Consider the following 21,595-nt stretch of genomic DNA (forward strand, 5'->3'; position numbering starts at 1 on the left):
TAAACGCAAGAGACAGACAGACGCACAGACAAACTTAGATCAATCGAGAATCGAGATTGTGAATCGATCAATACAAAAAATGTGTGTTCAACTCAAGTTCAGATCAAGTTCATAATCACTTTCTGAATCGATCGATATAATAACGTGTGTGTCTATCTCAGCTTCACTTTCTGAATGGCTTGGGATACTACAAGATGGGTCTCAAGTACTCCCACAAATTCAATATACCTGGTCTCGCAAATGGTGTAGGGTACAATAAGTGAAGATAGGCAAAATTTTATAGGTTTTCTACATAGGCTGACGTCATATTTTTGGTACCACTATAACTCGTCAGTTAGAGAAATTATTGTGAAACTTTCGATATTTTTAGACAATAATTTTCGTCAGTTGTCTTAGGGCCAATATTCGCAATCTACCAGCTAGATTAATACTAGCTTACTAGTACTTGTAAATAAAATTGCAGAATATTTTGCTAAATATAGAATTTGTAGTTGATCTATCACGCCTTTGACCAGCCCGATCTTTTATATAAAGTTTTGAATCAATAATGACAAGCTATGATGAGTAAACTCTGTGGCACATCCCCATTAATTTCAGATTCCTACAACAGACACATTTTTTTAACGAGCTTTTTTTTTATCTTCATTTACTAACCAATGGATCATCGCATGAAATTTTGACGATTATTAATACGTTTGATTATCTGACGCCTCGAATAATTTTTTATTTAATAAAACTCTAATTAATGTCAATGAAATATATACCCATTATGAAGTTCCTCCATTATTATGTGTATTTGTATGTAAAATTTTTTTGTTAAATTATTGATTTATTTAAACGTCAAATAATATGTTTTCTTATAACATAAGCTGCGACTTCGATAATGGGCTCAAGGTATACTAAAAAAAAAATAAAAAAATCTTATCTCATAAAATCATAATTTGTAAACAAAAATAATCAATTGATCACTGTACTCGTACATACATGTATGTGTAAGTATGCACACATTGATTAATTTTTCAATTTTTTTGTTTTTTTTTTTTTTTTTTTCTTTCGTCAAAGTATGTTAACAGTGCAAAGGTTTAAAATTGTTTCCTGATTGCTAGCATTATTACCTCATAGCGCTGACCTTCTCTCTCTGTATTTGTCAGACTTGGGAAACCTTGAAAAATTACATTTACATTGAAAATTCAATGATGAATTATTTTGAAGGATATTTTACATTATTATCAACATCATCTATATATATATGCAAAAATACGTCTATCTGGTGGTACAATATGTTATGAATACATATTTAAAACCATTAAGTGAGCATGCATTACGGTATGTAGTATCCATGTTGCCATCTCCGGACGTTCGTAGCGAAAAGGATATCGCGGTTTGTCCTAGCATATGTAACATCCATAAAAAACGCTGTTAAATCTTTCTTTAGAGAGTGCTTCAGCAAATATTCGGGAAAATCTTTAAACAAACCAAGCAAAAAAGCAGAGGAGGAAATTCGATGTTCATCACCTTCAACCAATATATAAAAATAGCAGCATAGTTAATTATGATCTCGGCTACGTCTAAGAGCGCTAACTTTCCGAAAGGTCTTCATGTCGTAAATTATACTTGTTTGTTCATTTTTGTCACATGAACAATCACTTAGGGTATGTGCCTAGAATGATATGAGAAAGAGAAAAAGATTGTGAAGCGGCCGGCGACTAGTAGATGTGTGCACAATCGGGAAGTATTGTGCCATCACCGACTGACTCCTCCCTATAACTATGGCAAAAACAAGCTCTATTCCATTGAAATTTGAACACGGACTTGTTAGTAGCGATTCCTAGCTACTTGGATACACATACGTGTGGACCTGATTGTAGTTGAATCATTCCAATTTTCAAGCTATAGACGATAGCTATTGACGGAAAACCTGACCATACCGATTTCATTCTCGGGCTAGACAATGCTTCGACTGGATAGATGATCAAGCGTATATTACCGACTCTCACAAACTGAAGTGCAAATCTAGCAAACCCCAGCAGAAGGCAATAACAAATGAGAAAGTTGGATTCATCGTAATCTTCCCGCTCAAGCAAATATTTGTAAAAATAGCCAACATTTTTGTTAATTTCTAATGTGTCTGTGCGTCCAATATTTGCGCGCGAAAATACGGTAAAAATCTTTCTTTTCTTAATTATATCTAATAATCTGTAAATGGGTTTGTGAACAAACAACTCTTGTTTTCAAGTCGACACGTTTCGTTTTTCAATTTCGAATACAAATGACAGACGGGATGCACATAAGTAGCTAAATTTTACTCTTTACGCTTATCTAGAATCTACGTTTTGTGTTGGACCTAAGCAAAATTACAAAGTCAGTGTACAATTTATGAAGGACAAGGTCAGCACTATCCCCCTCAAGACGATGAATGTAATAAGGAAAAATTATATTCGCCTTCAGTCAGCTCGTTGAGTAAACGCCACTTTTACTTATTCCTCTTTTAAATAACGAAGTCAGTGGAATATATGGCTTCAAAATGTAACGCATCTTGTAAGAATAATCATAGCTTGGCAGTTAATATGTAGCAAAACAGCTTATAAATTTACATTCATTGGGCCGACAGACGTCCGTGTACCGGAATAAAAAAAAAAAAGTTGCGACTTGTAAATTGAACACAAAAATACATGAATAGACATCTTGCACACGAACAAACAAACTAACGTCAATTCAAACAATGATACCGAATCGATTGGTAAAAGAACAGGTGAGTGTATCGTAAGTCTTTCCGTATGTTACATACCGCTGCACAAACTTAATATACGCTGTACCACAAGCGATGGAATTTGTATTATGTAATAGTATGTACCAGACCATTTGAAGGTTCTAAATGAAAATGATCTCGTTTGGCTGATGGTCTAGTCATGTCTACTGCAAACAAAAATACTCTCCGACTTTTATATTCATCAACAGCACGTAAATGTGTTCCTCTCTACTTTCAAAATTACATATGTCTTAAAACATAAGAATCGGAGATCGTAATTCGATTTAACCATATTTCCCCGAACTACAATCTATCTTATTGGAATTCGTCAAAGCGTCCGAAATACATTAAAATAAAAGATTGTAACTGAGCGACTAAGTTCTTCACTTAAGATGACAAAAAAACTTTGAAGAATGTATTGCGTGAAAACATCTTACAATTGTTGAGAGGGTATCAAAAATTCGCCCTTAAACGGATAAAGTTTTTTTTATTGCTTAGATCGCATAGACGTTACGAATGGAATAAAAAATAAAATTTATACATTCACATGATAATTAAATTTTCAATGCAAGTGGGTCAGATTATCAAAGTTTTAAAAATTCAAATCGAAATTTATTCTAAAATTTGAAAACGCTTGTATATTTTTTTGAAAGCAATTATCCCATTACGGATGCTTTACAATTCGTCTACATATCACATTCCCCGAAACGATTTAGCGATTGCTTCAAACAACTAAGAAACTGACACAACGAGGTAACGCAAATACAGCATTATAGGTGACAGTCGTTTGCCTCTCCCGTATGTTAACAACCGACCAAAGTAAATAACAAAAGAGAAATTACATTCAACTTAAAGCGAATTTGTTAAAACTTTGTTAAAACGACGTGAACGCAGTACGCATATAAGTGTCCTATTTTACAAATATATACTTTTCACATTTATTTTTATAATTGACAAGTATAAAAACCAAAGCGGCCCACCACAAAGCATTATGCACATTATGCCACCTTACAGTTATTTATATATGAACTTTTGAAACCAGGACGTTATAGGACAAGTGTTCGAAACGATGGTTCAATCCGAACCATTTTCAGTAGCGTTTGTCGTTGGGCCAAAATACGTTAGCTAACAAAATTTCACCCAAATATCCCGAAAATTGTGATCTGTAGGTTGAATACAAGAAGACAAAACGGTCAGGACCGACGGACAGAAATGAGAAAGTGATTGTGAATGGATCGATATAACTAAATGTATGTTTGAGCCAAGTTCTTGTCAAGTTTATAATCAATTTCTGAATCGCTCGGCATAATAAAAGGTGGATCCATCTCAAGTCCTTCTGGATGCTGAATAAATCTCCACAAACTTAATACATCATTGGACCACGAATCCTGCAGGATATTATAAGAGTACAGCAGCAAAAGTTTTATACGCAGGGTAGAATAATCGAGGTTAAATTTTCACTCACCGCTGTAGTTTGTCAGTTTAAGAAATTGTAGCGAAATTTTCAATATTTGTTTAAATTTATAGGCAATAATTTTTGTCAGTCAGGTTGTGTAACAATTCATATTTTGCGAATCAGGTTTCTGGACAGCCTCGTTTTTTTTATCGGAAGCGTTAGTTTCACACAACAAAATATTAAACGCCTATTATTGTAGTTGCGTTTATGAGTGCTTCCGACGTACATGAATTGAAAGAATTCCTATATTGACTTTAAGTTTTCTATCTAATCCTCGCTCACAACAAAGAGGCAAATGGGAATACGTAAATCTGTCTGCCTTCTTCTACACATCTAGGTATCGCAAGTGAAAGAGACAAATAATTTTGAATCTTTCCATTTTGCTGTAGAAACATACAAAGATTAAAGGTAAACCTCATCTGATTTTCAGTGCTTGGGAGTGTAACAAACTGAAAGAAAATAGTAATAGACGAACTATTTCAGAAGTGGTCGTTTCTCTGACTTGGAAATACATCTGTCCCTCTGTCCGCATTACTTCACATAATAATAAGCTTTAGAATGCTTGCCAGACACTTCTTAAACGTTCAAGCCAATCACAGTCACAACAATATAAAAACATGATAACACGACAATGTACATATATATATATAAATATATATAAATATTTATGTACATCTAGTGTTCTTTAAACACCTAATGCATACATACAATAAATAACGTAAAGGCCCTTGAACAAAACATACTATACACAATAATCTTGCACTGTTCACGTGAACATTTTACGATAATCACGCGGGCAACGCGTGAACATATCGTTACGAAAATAACACTTAGTATACGTAGTTTTTGAATGGTATTGTTGTTCAGATGAGTATGCATGCGTGTGCATGTGTGTATTGTATTCATGAAACTCATTCTCTGTGAAATATTTTGCAAGTCAATTACCTTGACGTTGATTGGCTGTACAGGAAACGAGCCCCTTTTCATAAGCATTGCCAGCAACGGTTATCACATCAAAATTTATGAATTTCTATATAATATCCCAAAAAACTGATTACATAGTATATAAACAATAGTCAACTAATTGAGAAATATTAATTATAATAATAATATATTAATAAATAATTTTCTACTGAGTAATTCAATTTGTAATTCATCTCCAACTGGCAGTGCCATTAATGATGTACTTTTAAACAATACTCTTCAAATGTTCTCATTCGAGAGAAAACAGAGAGAGAGAGATAGAAAAAGAGAGAGAGAGAGTTCTTATTTGATAATTATGTCTTTTGTGTTATTGCAATTATACTACTTACTATGCATATCAACAGTTGGCTTGGCTTATGCACAACCAATGAAATACAATAACAAATCAACCTAGTTTCCATTAATAAAATAGTCTAAATTTATCAAAATAAAAAAACAATTGCATCTAAGTTGCTACATTCACAAACTCTTAAAGGCAAAATTTTAAAAGCACTTATTAATGAAATTCTTCATTCCGTTAAAACTTAATGACATTCTATCGACGTTTGGATGTAAGCGCTTATTTACACATTCATCCAAAATGAATTATATGTACGGTGTATGTATGTATGCCTAACGTTTTCAACAATCTCTGTTTCTATCTCCGTTATTACCAGGCATTGTTTATTATTTTTATGTAGGAGTGTGTGTGTGTGTGTGTGTGTGTGTGTGTGGGAATGGTCGCTTGGCTGCTGTCTTACGATGCTTGTTGTTGGAATGGATGCAAATATGATGTGTCATGGATGATGGAATCACGCTCGTATAGCGTGGTGAATCGTTTCGAAATACTATTTAAATTTAAATTTATTTCAAAAACAACAACAGTGCTGCTTAAAATCAGAAATATGTTAACAGCTGTTTTATAACGTATAAAAAGCGACTTTTTCGAGCAATGATTAAAATGAGAGAGTGTATGGTGGAGAAATTTTTATAATAGTATCTACATATGCATGAAATTTTTATGATAGTAGCTACATGCATGTCTTTATATACGTTTGCTCAGGCATATTCCCTTTCTCTATACATACGCATATATGTATTCTTCTCTTTGATTACAAATTTAATTGCTTATACTTATATATATACTAATAGTTTTAGAATGACCTTGTGACTGGCATTACAGATTGACCTTATACATGATACAATAATAGCATATCTTAACATTGGAATTGCAAGTATATCAATAATACAATTGCATTTATTGGGACTTACACGTGTTTGACACAACATCAACCATGTTTATATACCTACTTATATACAACTGAATGCGTGGAAGCGTAAGCATTAAGCGAAAGGTATTCGATGAATAGGCTAATGTATAGTTAATTAACTCACGTAGATTTTTGGACAATAGGTTAGCAATTTGAAGATTCTTTAAAAAGGTATTCATATTAGATTTGATATGCCTTATAAACCTCTACTTGTATTTCCAATGCTTGTAAGACCTTAATTAAGTGGAACTGGAATGTAGACAATTGGAAACAACATGCATTTGAGCGTTAGACAGAGAAGTGCCAAACGTAACCGTGTAAAAACTTTAGAGTTGTCTTATACCAGTAGTAAATCTTTACCGAGATGTCAATGCCTTTCTCCTAGAACCTTGAAAAAAATCTAGATGACCCGCTATTTCCATACGCATGAATCACATTTTGGTTGATCGTTTAACTGGCTTTATATGAACGTCGATACATAACATTATAGATCTAGAATTTCGTTTAACTTTGAATAAAAATTTCCTTTCATTAATCTATATTCATTTAAGGTATTCAACAGATAACATTTACTATATTATATTATTCATTGTTATTGCTCTCAGCGTTAATGATACATTTTATGATTTTTTGATATAATACACGAATAATGAATAAATGTTTCGACTGAATTTTCGTTTTAAATAATGAAGGTCACGTTCTGTGTATCATATATTATTCATCAGTATATATGGGTAAAACAATAAAGAAATCTCGTTCGACTTAAACTGATCTTTTTGACATCATTCTCTTACGCTTGGCTTTTTTGTTTTTAATAATAAATAGGAAAGAAAGTGGAGATTAGCAATGTAACCCTAACGTGCTACATAAACGTATCTTTCCAATACTTAAGGGTTATTTTCAGGATAAGGTGAAATAAAACTTTGTATAGACTTATGACTCGAAGTCATCAACAAATTATAGATAAAGAATTTTAAAAAAATATTCTAGCTGAGATATTTCTTCCTCTTTTCTTAGAAACTAAATGCCGGTCAAATGGAAATCTGCTTATCTTTTGTGTAGTCGTCATTGCGTTTTTCTTCATTTTTAAAATGGAAGCACAAAACGCCAAGATGTGAAAAAATGCAGCGTACACACATTAAAAGGAATTGCGCTATCTAACAGTAGCGTTTACCCTGAACGCACAAGCGTAAAACGAAGGTGTATTCGATTTGTCTTTCTACCTAAATTATCCATTTACGAAACGTGTCTTATCAGCTGATCAAACAGCAAAATGCTTTACCTTTCTTAAGCATTAACTTAATATGATAAATATAAAAATTTCTTCCCAAACTCAATACAACGTATTCATTTCTTTCCAATACAACAGTAAAGACCACTTAGACTGCACATGCATACATATAAGTGGCCCAAAAAAAAAAAAAAAACAAAAATTTCAAGCAAATTTCAGATACAAAAAACTCTAAGCCAGATTCTATTATGCTAAAAGTAAAATAGGCAAAGAAAGTCAGGATGACTTGCATGATTGAAAATTTTGAAGATAATTTCAGTTATTACTTTTGAATTGGTAAGCAAAGTTGTGGATTTCAACCAAGAGCAAGCAGTAACTCAAATCTGACTTTCTCTAAGCATGTCACAAATAGAGTACAAAAATGAATATAACCATTTGTTTTGGTGGCGGGTATGTAAACTATGTATATAGTTACGTTTACATGCGATATGTTTCAACCACCACTTCAAATACTCGTACAATGTTATACACATTTATGCTTATTGCAGAGATAGTGCAACAAGAAATCAGAAAGAGAAACAAGAAAAGAGCGTAGAAATCTTGTCCCTCTTTTAGTTTATGTGTCGAATGCATATATATATATATATATATATATATATATATAAACATATATATATATATATATATATAAACATATATGTATATGTGTGTGTGTTAATAAATAATCAAACGCAAAGTCCGTATAAAAGAAACATTTCCCATATTTAAATAAATACTCACACCGCTATAGAAACATCTGCTCTACCTATGTGCTTGTTTTCGTTTGTAAACGAGAAGAAAAATAAAAACGAGCCTCCTTTTTTTCGTTGAGACGCTCTTTACTTGAAGGCAAACAAATCCGTTGTGTTTTCATTTCATTCGTTATTTTTGAACGTGAATGTTCTGTTTGCTTCACTCAATGTGTGCATGAATTAAAGGAAAATTAATTTAAAACAAAAAAAAAAAAATTTCTTTTGTGAAAATAAAAAGAAAATTGAAAACTTGAAAGAAAACAAGATAGTGTTGAAAAATAATACAAGAAATCATTGAAGGCTTGTAACAAATTTTTTAAAAACATTATATAAAGGACTTGAAAATGGATATCAATTTATTACCGTCACCACCAGCCACACCTCCTTTACTCGAAAATAAAGTCGAAAATGTAAGTAGTCCTTATAAAAACTAGTGAATGATCAAATATATATGAAAAAAAAAACAATTAATAAATAAATTAAATTAACAATTTATTATATAAAATATAAAAAAAAAAAATGTGGAAAAGTGAAATAGAATTTAATGAGAAATAAAACAAAAATATTCAGAAACAATTTTTTATTTAATTTTTAAATAATAATTAATAATTTATTAATAATGTATTAAAGCATTTTTTAATATAAATATGTTTTTTTAGTAAAATAGCAATAAAACTATTCGAAAACTTTTTGATTTAATTTAAATAAATAAAACAATTAATTAATAATTTTTATAAAACAAAATTTATAATTAGAAATGGATTTTTAATTCTACAATTTCTGTAAATATTTAATTATTTTATCTAATTAGATGTACTAGAATCCACACTTCGCTTGCTTAAAAAAAAAAATAAAATAAAATAAAAATAATACCCTAATAAATTATACTGTAATAAAAAAAGAATTTCATTGCAGTGTCTTTTTTTTTTATTTTCTTCTCTTTGCTGCTTTAAAATGCTGCTTTCTTTGTTTTACTTAAAGAATTTTTGAAAACAAATGTGTTTTATCTCTTTCCAACTAATAGAACATGTTTTGATCACGCAGTAATCATTCGTCTATCAGCTGGTGTTCACGTGAACACTATACACACATTTTATAGCACAGACATGCAGTAAACGAGTGATACTTCATTGCTAAAAACAAATACAAACGTTGCATGTGCACATTCACAAGCGCATACACATCTATAAGTCATAGAAAGACAAACGACCTAGGCATCGCATGCATGAAATACAGTGAGCTCTATGTGTTTGTGTTTATGTGAATTTGTTGTTCTTGTAGATGATGTATAAATGATGTTTGGTGTTGCTGGTCGCGTATGAAATCATTATTATTATAAAAAAAAAAAAATTGGGGGAACGGCAATCATTACGGATGTGCATGCACAGAAGCAGACACACACATTTATACATGACTGCACCCAGGCCTTAATAAGCAATAGTATTGGAATATTTTTATACATAAATATATAGATATTTACACTTACGTCTAGGTTCATAGAAATATGGACGTGAAATATGCATATATATGTTTACGTCTACTTTTATAGAGAGGGCCTTGATAACTGACGTCGTCAACTAGTTTTATAACCCTAAGTCTCAATTGTAACGTTTGTGTCATACATTTACCTATAGGTTTACGATTGTTGGCTCTACCTCTCCATCAATATAAAGCAAAAGCAAAAGCAAATTCAGAAAAAAAGACGGAGTAGTTTCATGCGCGTGCATATACACATTCATGTAGTGTTTCATTTTACAACTTTACTGAGAGCACAAACCACAATATAACAACAACAATAGCTAAGCATCACCACCGAGCCCATATGAAATGCCTTTACGTAGCTGTTATTATTATTATAGCACTTACATGCATAGAGAAATGCATGCCTGGGTGTGTTTGCGCGTTATTTTGTATTCATTTATTTATCTCTTTTTTACTTTAAAAATAAACAATATTAGCTCGTGTATGACGTAGACCTTTGTATTTATAAAATCATGCATTTGACGCGTGTTGTTTATGTCTGTTTTGTTTTTTTCTGCATGCGAAGAGAAAGACCTGTTTTGCTGGCGGATAGGGGGTAGGGCCTTATACATACAGTATATAGTTACTATTGTGTTTGTTGCTTTCTCACACAGTTTATTTATTTTCAAACTTTCTTATAATAAAAACCATTAGAATTACGTTGATTTTTCTGAAGACCTGGTAAAAATGTGCATTGTACGTATTTATGTCATTTTTTTGTAATTTTTGCTTTCAGCTAAGTCAGAAAATATAATAAGAAAAAAAATTAATAATAACTAGACATATGATTAAAAAAAATGTTTTTTGAGAAATATTAATCCTCGATGGATTTCTCGAAAATTTTCTGGAAAAACTTTATTAAAAAAAAATATATATATATATTTTCTTTATCACGAAGTTTCTAATAAGATTTCATTTCATCTGCCTTTGCAGGGCTCATCAAGTGTTCAACAATTGGACGAAAAGCTGCTCAAGGTGAAATTGCAGTTTAAATTGCAAGCGAACGGTATTATTACCCCACAGCCCTCGGACACTGAGGATGATGGGGACGCAGCAACGGCATTATCGGTGCCTGCGGCTAAGAAACCACGCTTAGATGAACCAGTAGCCGAGCATCAGACCCAATCAAAATTACCCAACCAAGAGCAACAGCAGCAGCAACAACAAAGAGCCAGTGTTATAATGCATGTAAACAGCTCCGGGGTATGTTCCAGTTTGGATGAAAATTCATGCTCATCACTTCTATCATCAACGTTACAAAGCACAACGTCTAACAGCTCTTGCTCAAATACGACGGACGATGATTCCACGGAAACGAATGTATGGCGCAGTTTGAAATTTAAAATGAATCGTAAACGTACGTATACCGAGAATTCCGATCCTGAACAAAAATTACAATCAATGCAAACACAACAAAAGCCTAGAAAAACTGATGACAACATAACGGAAATTAAAACTTCCGTTATAACCACAGAAGTATTAAATAACCAAAGAAACGCTGACGACAATAGCTTAGCGAGTAAAGCTATACCAACATCAACAGCAAGTGGATCAGTTCAAAATCCCTTCCAATTTACATTGCCAGACAATACAAATGGACGACCTTGTTCGATTGGCCAATCGTTTCAAGTTATAGCACCAAAAACGACATTTTTAGAGGCAACGGTTCAATGCCCGACGGCAACGCCTGCATCGTTAATACCCTCACAATTCCTGTTATTACATCCGAATGTATTACTGCAAAGCTTAGCTAGCAAACCTTTAAATACTACTACAGTTACTACCGACACCTCCACTACACCAAATGCAGCGAAATCGAATAGCTCGCAGGCATCGAGCGAGCGTAAACGTATTTATGAATGCAATCATCCCGATTGCGGTAAAAACTATTTCAAATCCAGCCACTTAAAGGCCCATCAGAGGGTGCATACGGGAGAAAGACCTTTCATTTGCAAATGGGAAAATTGTGATAAACGATTTTCCCGTTCGGATGAACTCTCCCGCCACAAGCGCACTCACACAGGAGAAAAGAAATTTGTTTGCGGTGTTTGCGATAAAAAATTTATGCGTAGCGATCATTTATCTAAGCATGTGAAACGTCATACGTCCAAGCGTCCTGAGTGTGCACGTAACACATCAACTAATTATGGAAATGTTGGTTCACTTGCATTGGAAGAAAATAATACCAGCTCTTCAGCATCGTCGCCAAGCCAAATGTTACATCATTTAAGACCGATAGCGCCAGCCAATAGTAATCCTGGTTTACAAATGCCCATATCCAGCCTACAAAAACAACAATCACAAATAAAACCTTTACAAGTTCCCTTAAAAATCGATTTTACTACCGCGGAACTGTTAAGTATGCAACAGGTAGCCACTCTTACACAAAATCTTCTTACCAATCTATAAGCAATAAAGAACAATTTGTTTAGCAAAAACATAAGATAATAGTTATCGGGCCTGGCATTCCACTCTTGTAAAAGAACGACGTTTTTGAGCTTTTATGAGAAGGTATACTTGCTTCCTTTCATTCTTATAACAAATTATGACTGCAATCAAATGTAATTTCTATTCGCTCTAATTAATAAACTTTACATATAAACTGTGATATTTAGGTTTTCGTTTCGCGATCATAAGATTGTATTTAATTTATTCTTTATTTTAACCTACACAATGCGTATATATGCACTTTTTCTAAATAAGAATATCTAAGGAAAAAAAAAAAAAAAAATGAAAACTGTTTTCATCTACAAACATTAAAAGAATCTGCTTTTCACATAATATTGGAGTTTTATTTGTAGTCAGCTAATTTACATGCCGAAGAGAGCGGTTAGTTCGCAAATAGGTTTGCTAGCATTGGGCGAACAAGCTTGCCGTACCGACATTTCCCATGTATTCAACAGATGCGACAAAGAATAGAGTTTGGGCAGTTTAGCTATTCGAGCTGTGAATGCGCTTTGCACGGACTTCAAGAACGATGTACAAGTGTAGTCCTGCTCGATCAAAATACAATCCGGCGAAGACAAAGGATATTCCTCTGTAATATCAAATATTATCAATTTAAGAAATCTTATTATTAATTAATTCATTAAATTCATACCTGGTATGTTGATATTTATAGGTGGCACGCTAGGTAACTTTTTGTCATCCAAACAGCATATCAGTTTAATCGATTGAGTATTATTCTGCACGGTAGTATCCAACGAAACTTTAAATTTGGTATCCAAACGTGCTAATTCTCCTTGCAGTAAGTGCGGTATTTCTGTTTCATTTGAATTTGTTGTTTTTGACTTTTTGAGTGGTGGTGGTGCAGAAATATCCGTACCAAGCAGTAATTCCAGAGTTGGACGGAACGTGCGATATAGGGTGTGATTAGCTATAGGACTTTGCAATGTATTGGTTATCACTTCCATTAGGGGATTGGGCGATTTGCCAAATTGTTGCACTATATTGCCAATTTCCATTTTTTCCAAAACCTTTTCACACTTAAGTAGAGTTTCCAAGGACACTCTCTGCGACGGATTCGATAAGATTTCTAAAAGTTTACGCATTTTTGTTTGGCCTTCGATCTGAGCACCATCGTTGCTAAATTTCGCCACCATTCTCTTGAGAGGTTCAATATATTTAGTGAGCTGTTTGTACTTTTCTCGATATAATTGTTCTTCGTGCGGATTGAAAGGACTGTTAGCTACTTGGCCAGGAGTATTTAGATTAGAACTGGGCGATTGTCGCATCTGTCTTTGATTGGGATTTTGCATTAGACCAGACATTTGGGGACTTGAGGTTGGTACTAAAGCGGGGCTGGGTATCATTTGCGCGTTCGGCAACGCCTGATTAGATTGAGGTCCTCCAGTTTGGTTGGCTTGTTGCTGCTGTTGTTGCTGTAATTGCTGTTGATTGTTAACAACTTGTTGCAGTTGTTGCTGTTGTTGCTGCTGCTGCACGGTAAGCCCACCTGCCGGTGAAGAAACCGTACTAGGTGATGGACTTTGCCGAAGAAATTGTTGTTGTCCTACCACGCCTCGGTTAACGTTAAACATCTGATTGTTTTGAGTTAGGGGCATATTGGGATTTTTCTGCATGCCAGGCGGCATGTTTAACATTTGATTGAGGTTGCCTAATATTATCATATTAAAAAAAGTTATAGATTTGCAATTAATATTACCCACCTTGTCCTGCATTATTGCCCATAGCACTTGAAGGAACTTGTGGTCCGCCGCTTACGTTGCCAGAATGCATTTGGCTTACTGCTCCTGCCCCTTGGTTCTGTTGCAAATTACCAGGTAGTCCTTGCATGCCTTGAGCAGCACCACCGGTAGGTCCTGCACCAACCGTTATATTTCCACCGGGGCCGGTCTGGTTCATTCGAGCATTCATCATTTGATTAAGCTGAGAGTGTTGTTGCATGCTCATCTGTTGCATTTGTTGTTGCGGCATTTGTCCGGGTAACTGTTGCACATTCATCCCGTGAACATTCATAGGTCCGCCTTGCATTTGTCCGGCCGCTGCTTGCATCTGCATTTGATTTGGTCCACCGGCGCCCGAACCCATTGGTCCCCCAGATCCCGGGCCGACCATTTGATTCATCTGCCCTGGTCCTAGCCCTTGACCAACACCGGGACCACTACCGCCTGCAGTCATTTGCTGGGCATTGCCAACCATTTGATTTTGTTGAGGTCCGCCTGGCCCTCCCATAATATTCATTTGCAAACCACCTGGTCCAACCATTTGATTCATCATTTGTTGTTGGCTACTAGGGCCGCCCACCACATTTTGTTGTTGACCAGGTACACCGCCGCCCATAGGCATTTGAGGCCGCATGCCCTGCATTTGCTGCATTTGTTGCTGTCCTGGTCGTTGTTGGTTAAGACTTTGCAGCAAATTAGAAGCAGTTACCGGCCCTCCTGGACCTCCACCCATGGACATCATTTGCGGATTACGATTACCCTGGCTCGCCAAATTTTGCAAAGCATTTAGAGGATCTTGCATCATATTTTGTTGAGATATTTCATTAGTCAATTTCCCTTCAGATATATAAAAACACTTTTGTTGTTTACTTATTCTGCAGGCTAATATTGAACTTACTTGAATTCTCCTTAAAATGCGAATATATTTTTGTTAACAGGGTCATATATTCTTCCTTACTTTTAGATTTCTTAAATATATGATTCTCCATAACATTGGCATTTTTATCAAGATGCTGGCCAGATGCTTGCAGCAGGTCTTTTCTAAAAGAAATGAACGCAAATATATATATACTTCTTTCTATCAAGCACGACAATGGAGAACTCTTACATCTTCGCAATGGCACTTTGGCGAAACTGCTGACTTTGCCAGTCGTCCGACATAATTGTTGGAGATATATTTTTTTTAAATTGAAAGCAAATAGTAAAATATTTTCATAAACGCCCGTACTTCGCTTCTCTACGTTAGTATTGCCAACAGTATGCAAAATATACAAAATTATGGATGAAATTGTAAAATCCCTATAAAAATACAGGTTTTTTTAAAACGTTTACGGTTATTAAATAAACAATATTAAAAAAATCTATACATCAAAGCGAATATGATAAATTTTATTTATACGCATATATAATGTAAGTACTATAAAATAAGCCCATTCGAATATAAAATGTATTACACAGGACAAGCAATAAAAATAAGTGTATTGACAGCAAAAGGTTTGAAAAAACTAAGTGGATTTTGCTATTAGAAATAGATTTCTTGAATAGAAAAAAACAATATCCAAAGATTATAAATCAAACGTCTGTCTGTGGTCATCGTTGGCTGGAGACAAATGCAAGTACATCCATCTGGTTAGTTTATTTCTTTATTAGGAGGAGCTGCTTGTTGAGTTTTTCTAAATGTAAAAGATATGATTACATAAATCCGATTCAGAGCAATGGCGATAATACGCTATAATTACTTCTTGGCATTTCCTTCAAATATAAGTATAATTGATCCAGCAAACTCAAATATTCATCTTTAGTTTTAGAATTACTAAATATATGATTTTCCATTAAGCTGGCGCTCTTAATAGGTTCTTTATCATTGCTTCGTAGCATATCCTTTCTGAATAAAAATAATTGAAGTATTAAAAACGTAAATTACTATATAAACAAATTGAAACTTCTCCAATTGCTTTCCGAGTCAGAAATCGTTACTAAATTCTTCATAAAAAAATACCAAAAATAATAATAATCCGATGTGTGCATGGGACGTGTTTCAAACTTTTTCTATTGGCAATATAAACCGGCTGGTAACTTGCACTAGCCGGAGAAGTTCAAACTTCCACCCCTTAAAAATTCTCCATCTTGTTCATTTAATTTCACATTTTGTATTATATATGAAAAAAAAAAAATGAAAAAAACTATTTTCACACTATTGCACTTACATTTTTGTGACAATTTTCTGACGAGATTGTTGATCTTGCCAATCATCAGACATGATCAAGTTGGTTTGTTTGTAATTGTCTAATAATTTGTTAAATTGTTAAGAAAATTGAAGAAATTGCGGAATTTTCCACTAAATGTAATTTTTCCAAATAAACGTTTTTTTTATTTGAAAGTAAGAAGGTTGCCAAGCGCTACGATTTCCTATCATTTGAGAAAAATTGCAATGAATAATTTCTCATTGTAGGAATAATAAAACTCTAGATTCCCAATATGATACCTATACCAAAAAGGAAGAAGAACAAGCAATCTATACCAAAAAGGTAGAATAACAGGCAATCTGCACCAAAAAAATAAACATTTGATTTTCCCAAATTTATATATATATTTATTTATATCTAATGAAGGTCATTTCTTGGGTGTTCGCTGTTTGCTTTGAGACTCCAGCATTGTTATTGTTTGCGATACTCATAGCGGGGGTTAAAGTAACATCACTTCCTTTCTTTAGATGTTACTACTTTTCCTTAATTAACAATAGTTATTACTATAATTAAATTAACTTTATGATTAATTGATGTAATAATTACTAATACATAACATCATCGAACCATTCAAAAATAGTAAGGAGCTTTAAATTTTAACAATGCGATTAAATTTGGTTTGCATAAACACTATTGTTTTGCTTAATAAGCAAAGGCATTGTAAATGATGCCTTCGTCTGTTCGTCTAACTGCTTGCGCAACTTTTTAGTGTTTATGGTAAAATGTCTCCTGTTAGCGAAAGTGAAGATATCGTCTTCAAATTAGCCAAAGAATTTGGAATTTACCTAAACTTTTCAAAGAATAGGCTACAAAACCCGCATGCCTACACGATAAAAACTTTTTGGCATTTCGCAAGCGCCACACTATATCACGATTAATGTTTTAACTGAATTAACAGATGTGTTTGCAGATATTTGTGTTGGTTTAAGAGCATTCCTAACCTCATGAAATTTCATTCATCGGACTGTTGAATAAATAGCAGGCCGAGAGCGCTTCAAAATATGGTGACACTTATACCAAGAATTAAATAGTTGGCGATGAAGTTTTTGATGTTAATTATAAACTCAGCTATAGAATTACAAATTTTGTTATCCGGTTTTCCTGCCAATTCGCAAAAGGAAACTTTGGCAAATATAGTATACGGTTGTACAACATTATCGAAAAATGGGGAAGAATGTTTGAAGGTGGAAGCAGTTTTATGATTAAAGAGAAAACATAACAAAAATTATTGTAATAAAGAATATTTCTATACATACATACTTCATCACAGATAGTTTGGCGGTCATAAATGTTGTCCTAAGTTCCTGAAACTCGAAGTGGAACACCATTAACAAAGTAACAAATACCATTGTTGCTGATGGACACAAAGTAAAATATTAGAATATTTTGGTTAGCAAATCACCTCAGTCGCTTGGGTCCGGGCCTTTAATTACAGACGACACAATAGAAAGGAAAATATATTAGAATATAAGTGGGAACACTGCATTGATGCATGGCCCACCGTCAAATATCCTACAACACCCTACAATTATTCATATATCGACTTTTCGAAACTGGACGTTATATGATAAGTGGTTGAAGAAAGCCGATTGGAATCACTTTCAATAGCATTCGTTCTTGGGCGAACCCAAGTCACCGTATTCGATTTCATCAAAATATCTCAAAAATTTCGACTTGTCGGGTAACCAAGAGAATACAAAGTAGACAGACGGACAAGTAAGCTTATATAAATTCAGGAGGTTACTCCAAATCGTTCGGTGTAATAAAATATGACTCTATTTCAAGACTTTCTAGTTATTGCATACATCCGGTCGAACTTAGCATACCCTTGTAACATAAATGAAATAGACTATCATAAAAAGGGGATAGAAGAGTTTACGTCGAACTTTTAAGACGAATAAAGTACGACAGTTTACAACTTTGATTAATTTAGAAAATTTATGAGGCTCAACGGTTGGAAGATTTGGGAAATCCGTAAATAATTTTGAAGCTCTTATTTCGAGTGATTTCAAGTCGTCTATTAAGTACCTTATGTAGTAATATTTTATTAACTGTTCATTCGTTCAGGAAAAGTTGTCAAATATCGTCTTTATACCCTACACCACACGTGGTACAAGTTTATTAAGTTCGTGCGAACATGTAAGCGCTTGAGATGGACTTGCCCTTTTTTTATACCGTTCGATTCAGAACTATTTTTTGATCGATACAAATTCAGCCGGCCTGTCCGTTTGATGTCTGTCTAAGTAAATTTATTTTTAAGCTATAGGTCGAAATTTGCGTTTTATGTATATAAGGCTGTGCTTACAAAAGTTATACGGAAAAAATTGCAATTTTCAAAAATTTTCGCAAAAGTGGCTAAGTATTAATATCTTGGCTCTTTAAATTGGTGTGGAAAATTTGGACCGGTTGAAGCAATTCGTTGAACTTCCCCTCATATAAGGAAAACTGAACTATAAGGAACTAATTTTCAATGCTTCACGATGAAAATCAGATCATAATAGCAATTTAAAATAAAAAAATTAACTGTAACAAATTTGAACCCCGTATGCCTATTTTTGAATGCTGACCTACATAATGATTTTTGTTTTTTAGGGCAGAAAAGTCAAAGTTTTAATATTTTGTGATAAAAATAGATCCGCAATCGTAATTTCATATAAAAATTAATTGGTCTGAACCTGAAGTCCGATTTTTAGTAAGTTCCATAATAGTAAGTTGGTATAAAAAAAGGGTATTATTTTTGTGTTCTATGATAAAACTGAGAATTGTGTTAGGCAACGTGGTGTACGGTATTTAACTAGCCGGCCTAACGCAACTGTAATGTTTCCGCTTGTTTTAGATTACCAAAGTAATTCCCTCCTTTAAGCAAAGCTAATAAAAAAAAGGAAACTTTTCAGGCTATGTATTTGTCCTTGATTTTTTTTAGCGCGTTTATTTATCCGTTAGTAATATTGTAGAGAGCAAGAACATTGTGTTGAGATTCAAACTAAGTGATCCGACTTAGGTATATCACAAGAAATGAGTTGTCTGAACTAAAAAACATAAATCATAATTTATTTTTAGTCTTTATTTATACCCTACACCTACACAGAAAGGCCTGAGCTAGACATTCCTTTTATTATACCGATCGACTCAAAATCATTTTCTGAATCGACCTCAGCGTGTCTGTCCGTCCACCATGTAACTGTTAGTACTGCAAAAACTGAATATTTATAGCGGTAAAAAGGACTAGATTTCAATATTTCTTCATGAAAACTCGTTTATAATAACAATGTGACATAAAAATTAACCTTAACGAATTTGGACCATATATAGGCCTATGTATAAGGGTTTTAATGGAAAATAAACCTTCATATGACAAAAATGTCTAATTATGATGAAATATGGTCCTTATTAAGTTAACCATAGGGAATTCGGAGTACATAGGTTTATTTTTTAGATCACACCATAGATAGGGGCTCTCATGAGCGCAAACCCACAAAGTTGAACTTATGGTTTGTTATGACGCCAGCAAGTGGAAATTATCAAAATCTTTGACAATTAAATCAAGTTTGCTTAATTTGGGCTGCGTTAGTTCAAGTTTGAGTATGCTCCAATATGAGGGCCTTCAGGGAATTTATGTGTTTACATAAATATGATGTCTAATTTTTAGGATAAAAAAATGAGTGAATGACTGCACTAGATGAAGTGATGTAAGGTATCTATATGTCGACCTTACCCAAGCATGGCATTCTCATATGGTGTATAGTAAATCTTAGGAAATTTCAATAGCAGGCACTTTTCGAACTCTCAAAAAAAAATATATATATATATAAATAAGAATAAAAGTCTGCTCTGCATTAAAACTCTCGGAGTTGCTTTGGTTTACAAATTTTATAAAATATTTAAAATTATTTTGCAAAATCCGCATAATAATGTCTACTGATTGGCCAAATCAACAATTTCGGCAAAATGTTACAATCAAAATGTAAGTTGATCAGTACTAAATGACCAAAGCATTTATTACTTTTCTCTTAATTTGTTTTTTACTCATCGATGGAGGAAAAGAACAACGTAACTATATAGACATTGACAACGCTAGAAGTAGTGCACGGCATGTAACGGATAGTTTGTGTAACATTTAAGTCTGACAAATGAAGGCGCATTCTGTGACCCAAAGCGGAAAGTGTAAATGTAATATAAAGAGTTTGGGACTAAACTAAAATCATCAGGAAAGCTGTATATGCCCAACAATGGGAAGGCTTCCATATCAAAAAATTCCAAACATCTTGTCATTTCATATTTTATTCATTCAAATGTGTTGTAATGGTTGAGATTATTATGTGTATATACCCATCCTACTTATTTTACACGGTAGATACGTTCGTTAGAAAACCGTGCAAAACAAATCGCTTAAAAAATAAATATGACACATAGTAAATTTGAAGATGAGCTCCACAGCTTTAAAAAAATCGTGCAAGGTGAAAAAACTTGCAAATATATTCCCAAAAAACCGTGGAAAAAAAGTAATAATGAGATTCCCATTACAAATTTATAAAGCAAAAACAAATTCGATTCTGATGAATCGAACACTCGCAAACACAAGATAAATATTGGATAACGGAATGCTGTGTTCAAGTTGATGGCCAACGAGACGAAGGAAAAGGGATCATACAATTGGTGTATACGCTTCAATGGACCATCTCATTAACAAACTCAAACTTAGAATTGGAAAAAAAATGTTGTCGGTGTTCGTGTTAGAGCAAGTATGAAAATTCGTGTAAAAAGAAAGTGCATATGTTCTTATTGGTGAATTGCGTTATTTCAAATAAGATAGATTTGTATGCATACATTTAGCAATTGAACATTAAATTCAATTTTGCTAACTAGTTCTTAACTAATTGTTCTCAAAGTTATGACATTGTTGCCAGTACAACAATGTCATTATACTTGTAATTTCATAATTACAATTACCATTAATAGGTTATTAATATGATTAGAGTTACTGTTTAATTGTCCTACTATGTAGATGGCTGATTACTAATTGTTATTTCTTACAACAAAAGTACATAGTCAATAGTATTTGATTTTAGAAAAGATTTGCTGCCAAACTCTGTTGGAGATCCTGCTAAAAATGCCGTTGTCATGGAAGATCATATTTTTAGTAATACCAAATCTAGGGAGGACTATTTGAATCTGCTGGA

At 33.5% G+C, this 21,595-nt stretch overlaps 2 protein-coding genes across 3 annotated transcripts; one reads left to right on the forward strand and one right to left on the reverse strand.

Moving 5' to 3' along the window:
* The first annotated feature begins 8,717 nt into the window (after positions 1 to 8,717).
* LOC119634105 (Krueppel-like factor luna) lies at positions 8,718 to 12,414 on the forward strand. 2 transcript variants are annotated; one of them, XM_038028049.1, is made up of 2 exons: positions 8,718 to 8,871; positions 10,916 to 12,414. In XM_038028049.1, exons 1-2 carry the CDS (start codon positions 8,806 to 8,808, stop codon positions 12,389 to 12,391), a joined length of 1,542 nt encoding a protein of 513 aa, XP_037883977.1. In that variant the 5' UTR covers positions 8,718 to 8,805; the 3' UTR covers positions 12,392 to 12,414. The 2 variants fall into 2 exon arrangements, with proteins under 2 accessions (XP_037883977.1, XP_037883978.1); XM_038028050.1 differs by lacking the exon at positions 8,718 to 8,871 and adding an exon at positions 9,387 to 10,678.
* Positions 12,415 to 12,773: 359 nt separating this feature from the next.
* On the reverse strand, positions 12,774 to 15,440 carry LOC119634104 (mediator of RNA polymerase II transcription subunit 15). The gene is made up of 5 exons (XM_038028048.1): positions 15,278 to 15,440; positions 15,068 to 15,210; positions 14,152 to 15,006; positions 13,083 to 14,099; positions 12,774 to 13,019 (listed from the first exon to the last, which is right to left on the reverse strand). Exons 1-5 carry the CDS (start codon positions 15,328 to 15,330, stop codon positions 12,793 to 12,795), a joined length of 2,295 nt encoding a protein of 764 aa, XP_037883976.1. The 5' UTR covers positions 15,331 to 15,440; the 3' UTR covers positions 12,774 to 12,792.
* Between the last annotated feature and the right edge of the window lie 6,155 nt (positions 15,441 to 21,595).

The sequence above is a fragment of the Glossina fuscipes genome, unplaced genomic scaffold, assembly GCF_014805625.2.
Source record: "Glossina fuscipes isolate IAEA_lab_2018 unplaced genomic scaffold, Yale_Gfus_2 2, whole genome shotgun sequence".
Lineage (NCBI taxonomy): Eukaryota > Metazoa > Arthropoda > Insecta > Diptera > Glossinidae > Glossina > Glossina fuscipes.

What these genes read in the sequence shown, in the direction of transcription:
- LOC119634105 (XM_038028049.1), top strand. Translation starts at nt 8,806, where the DNA reads ATGGATATCAATTTATTACCGTCACCACCAGCCACACCTCCTTTACTC. An exon ending in TCGAAAATAAAGTCGAAAAT is followed by an intron (nt 8,872 to 10,915) that starts GTAAGTAGTCCT and finishes CTGCCTTTGCAG; the next exon opens with GGCTCATCAAGTGTTCAACA.
- LOC119634104 (XM_038028048.1), bottom strand. Translation starts at nt 15,330, where the DNA reads ATGTCGGACGACTGGCAAAGTCAGCAGTTTCGCCAAAGTGCCATTGCG. An exon ending in GGGCAATAATGCAGGACAAG is followed by an intron (nt 14,100 to 14,151) that starts GTGGGTAATATT and finishes TGATAATATTAG; the next exon opens with GCAACCTCAATCAAATGTTA. An exon ending in TATAAATATCAACATACCAG is followed by an intron (nt 13,020 to 13,082) that starts GTATGAATTTAA and finishes TTGATATTACAG; the next exon opens with AGGAATATCCTTTGTCTTCG.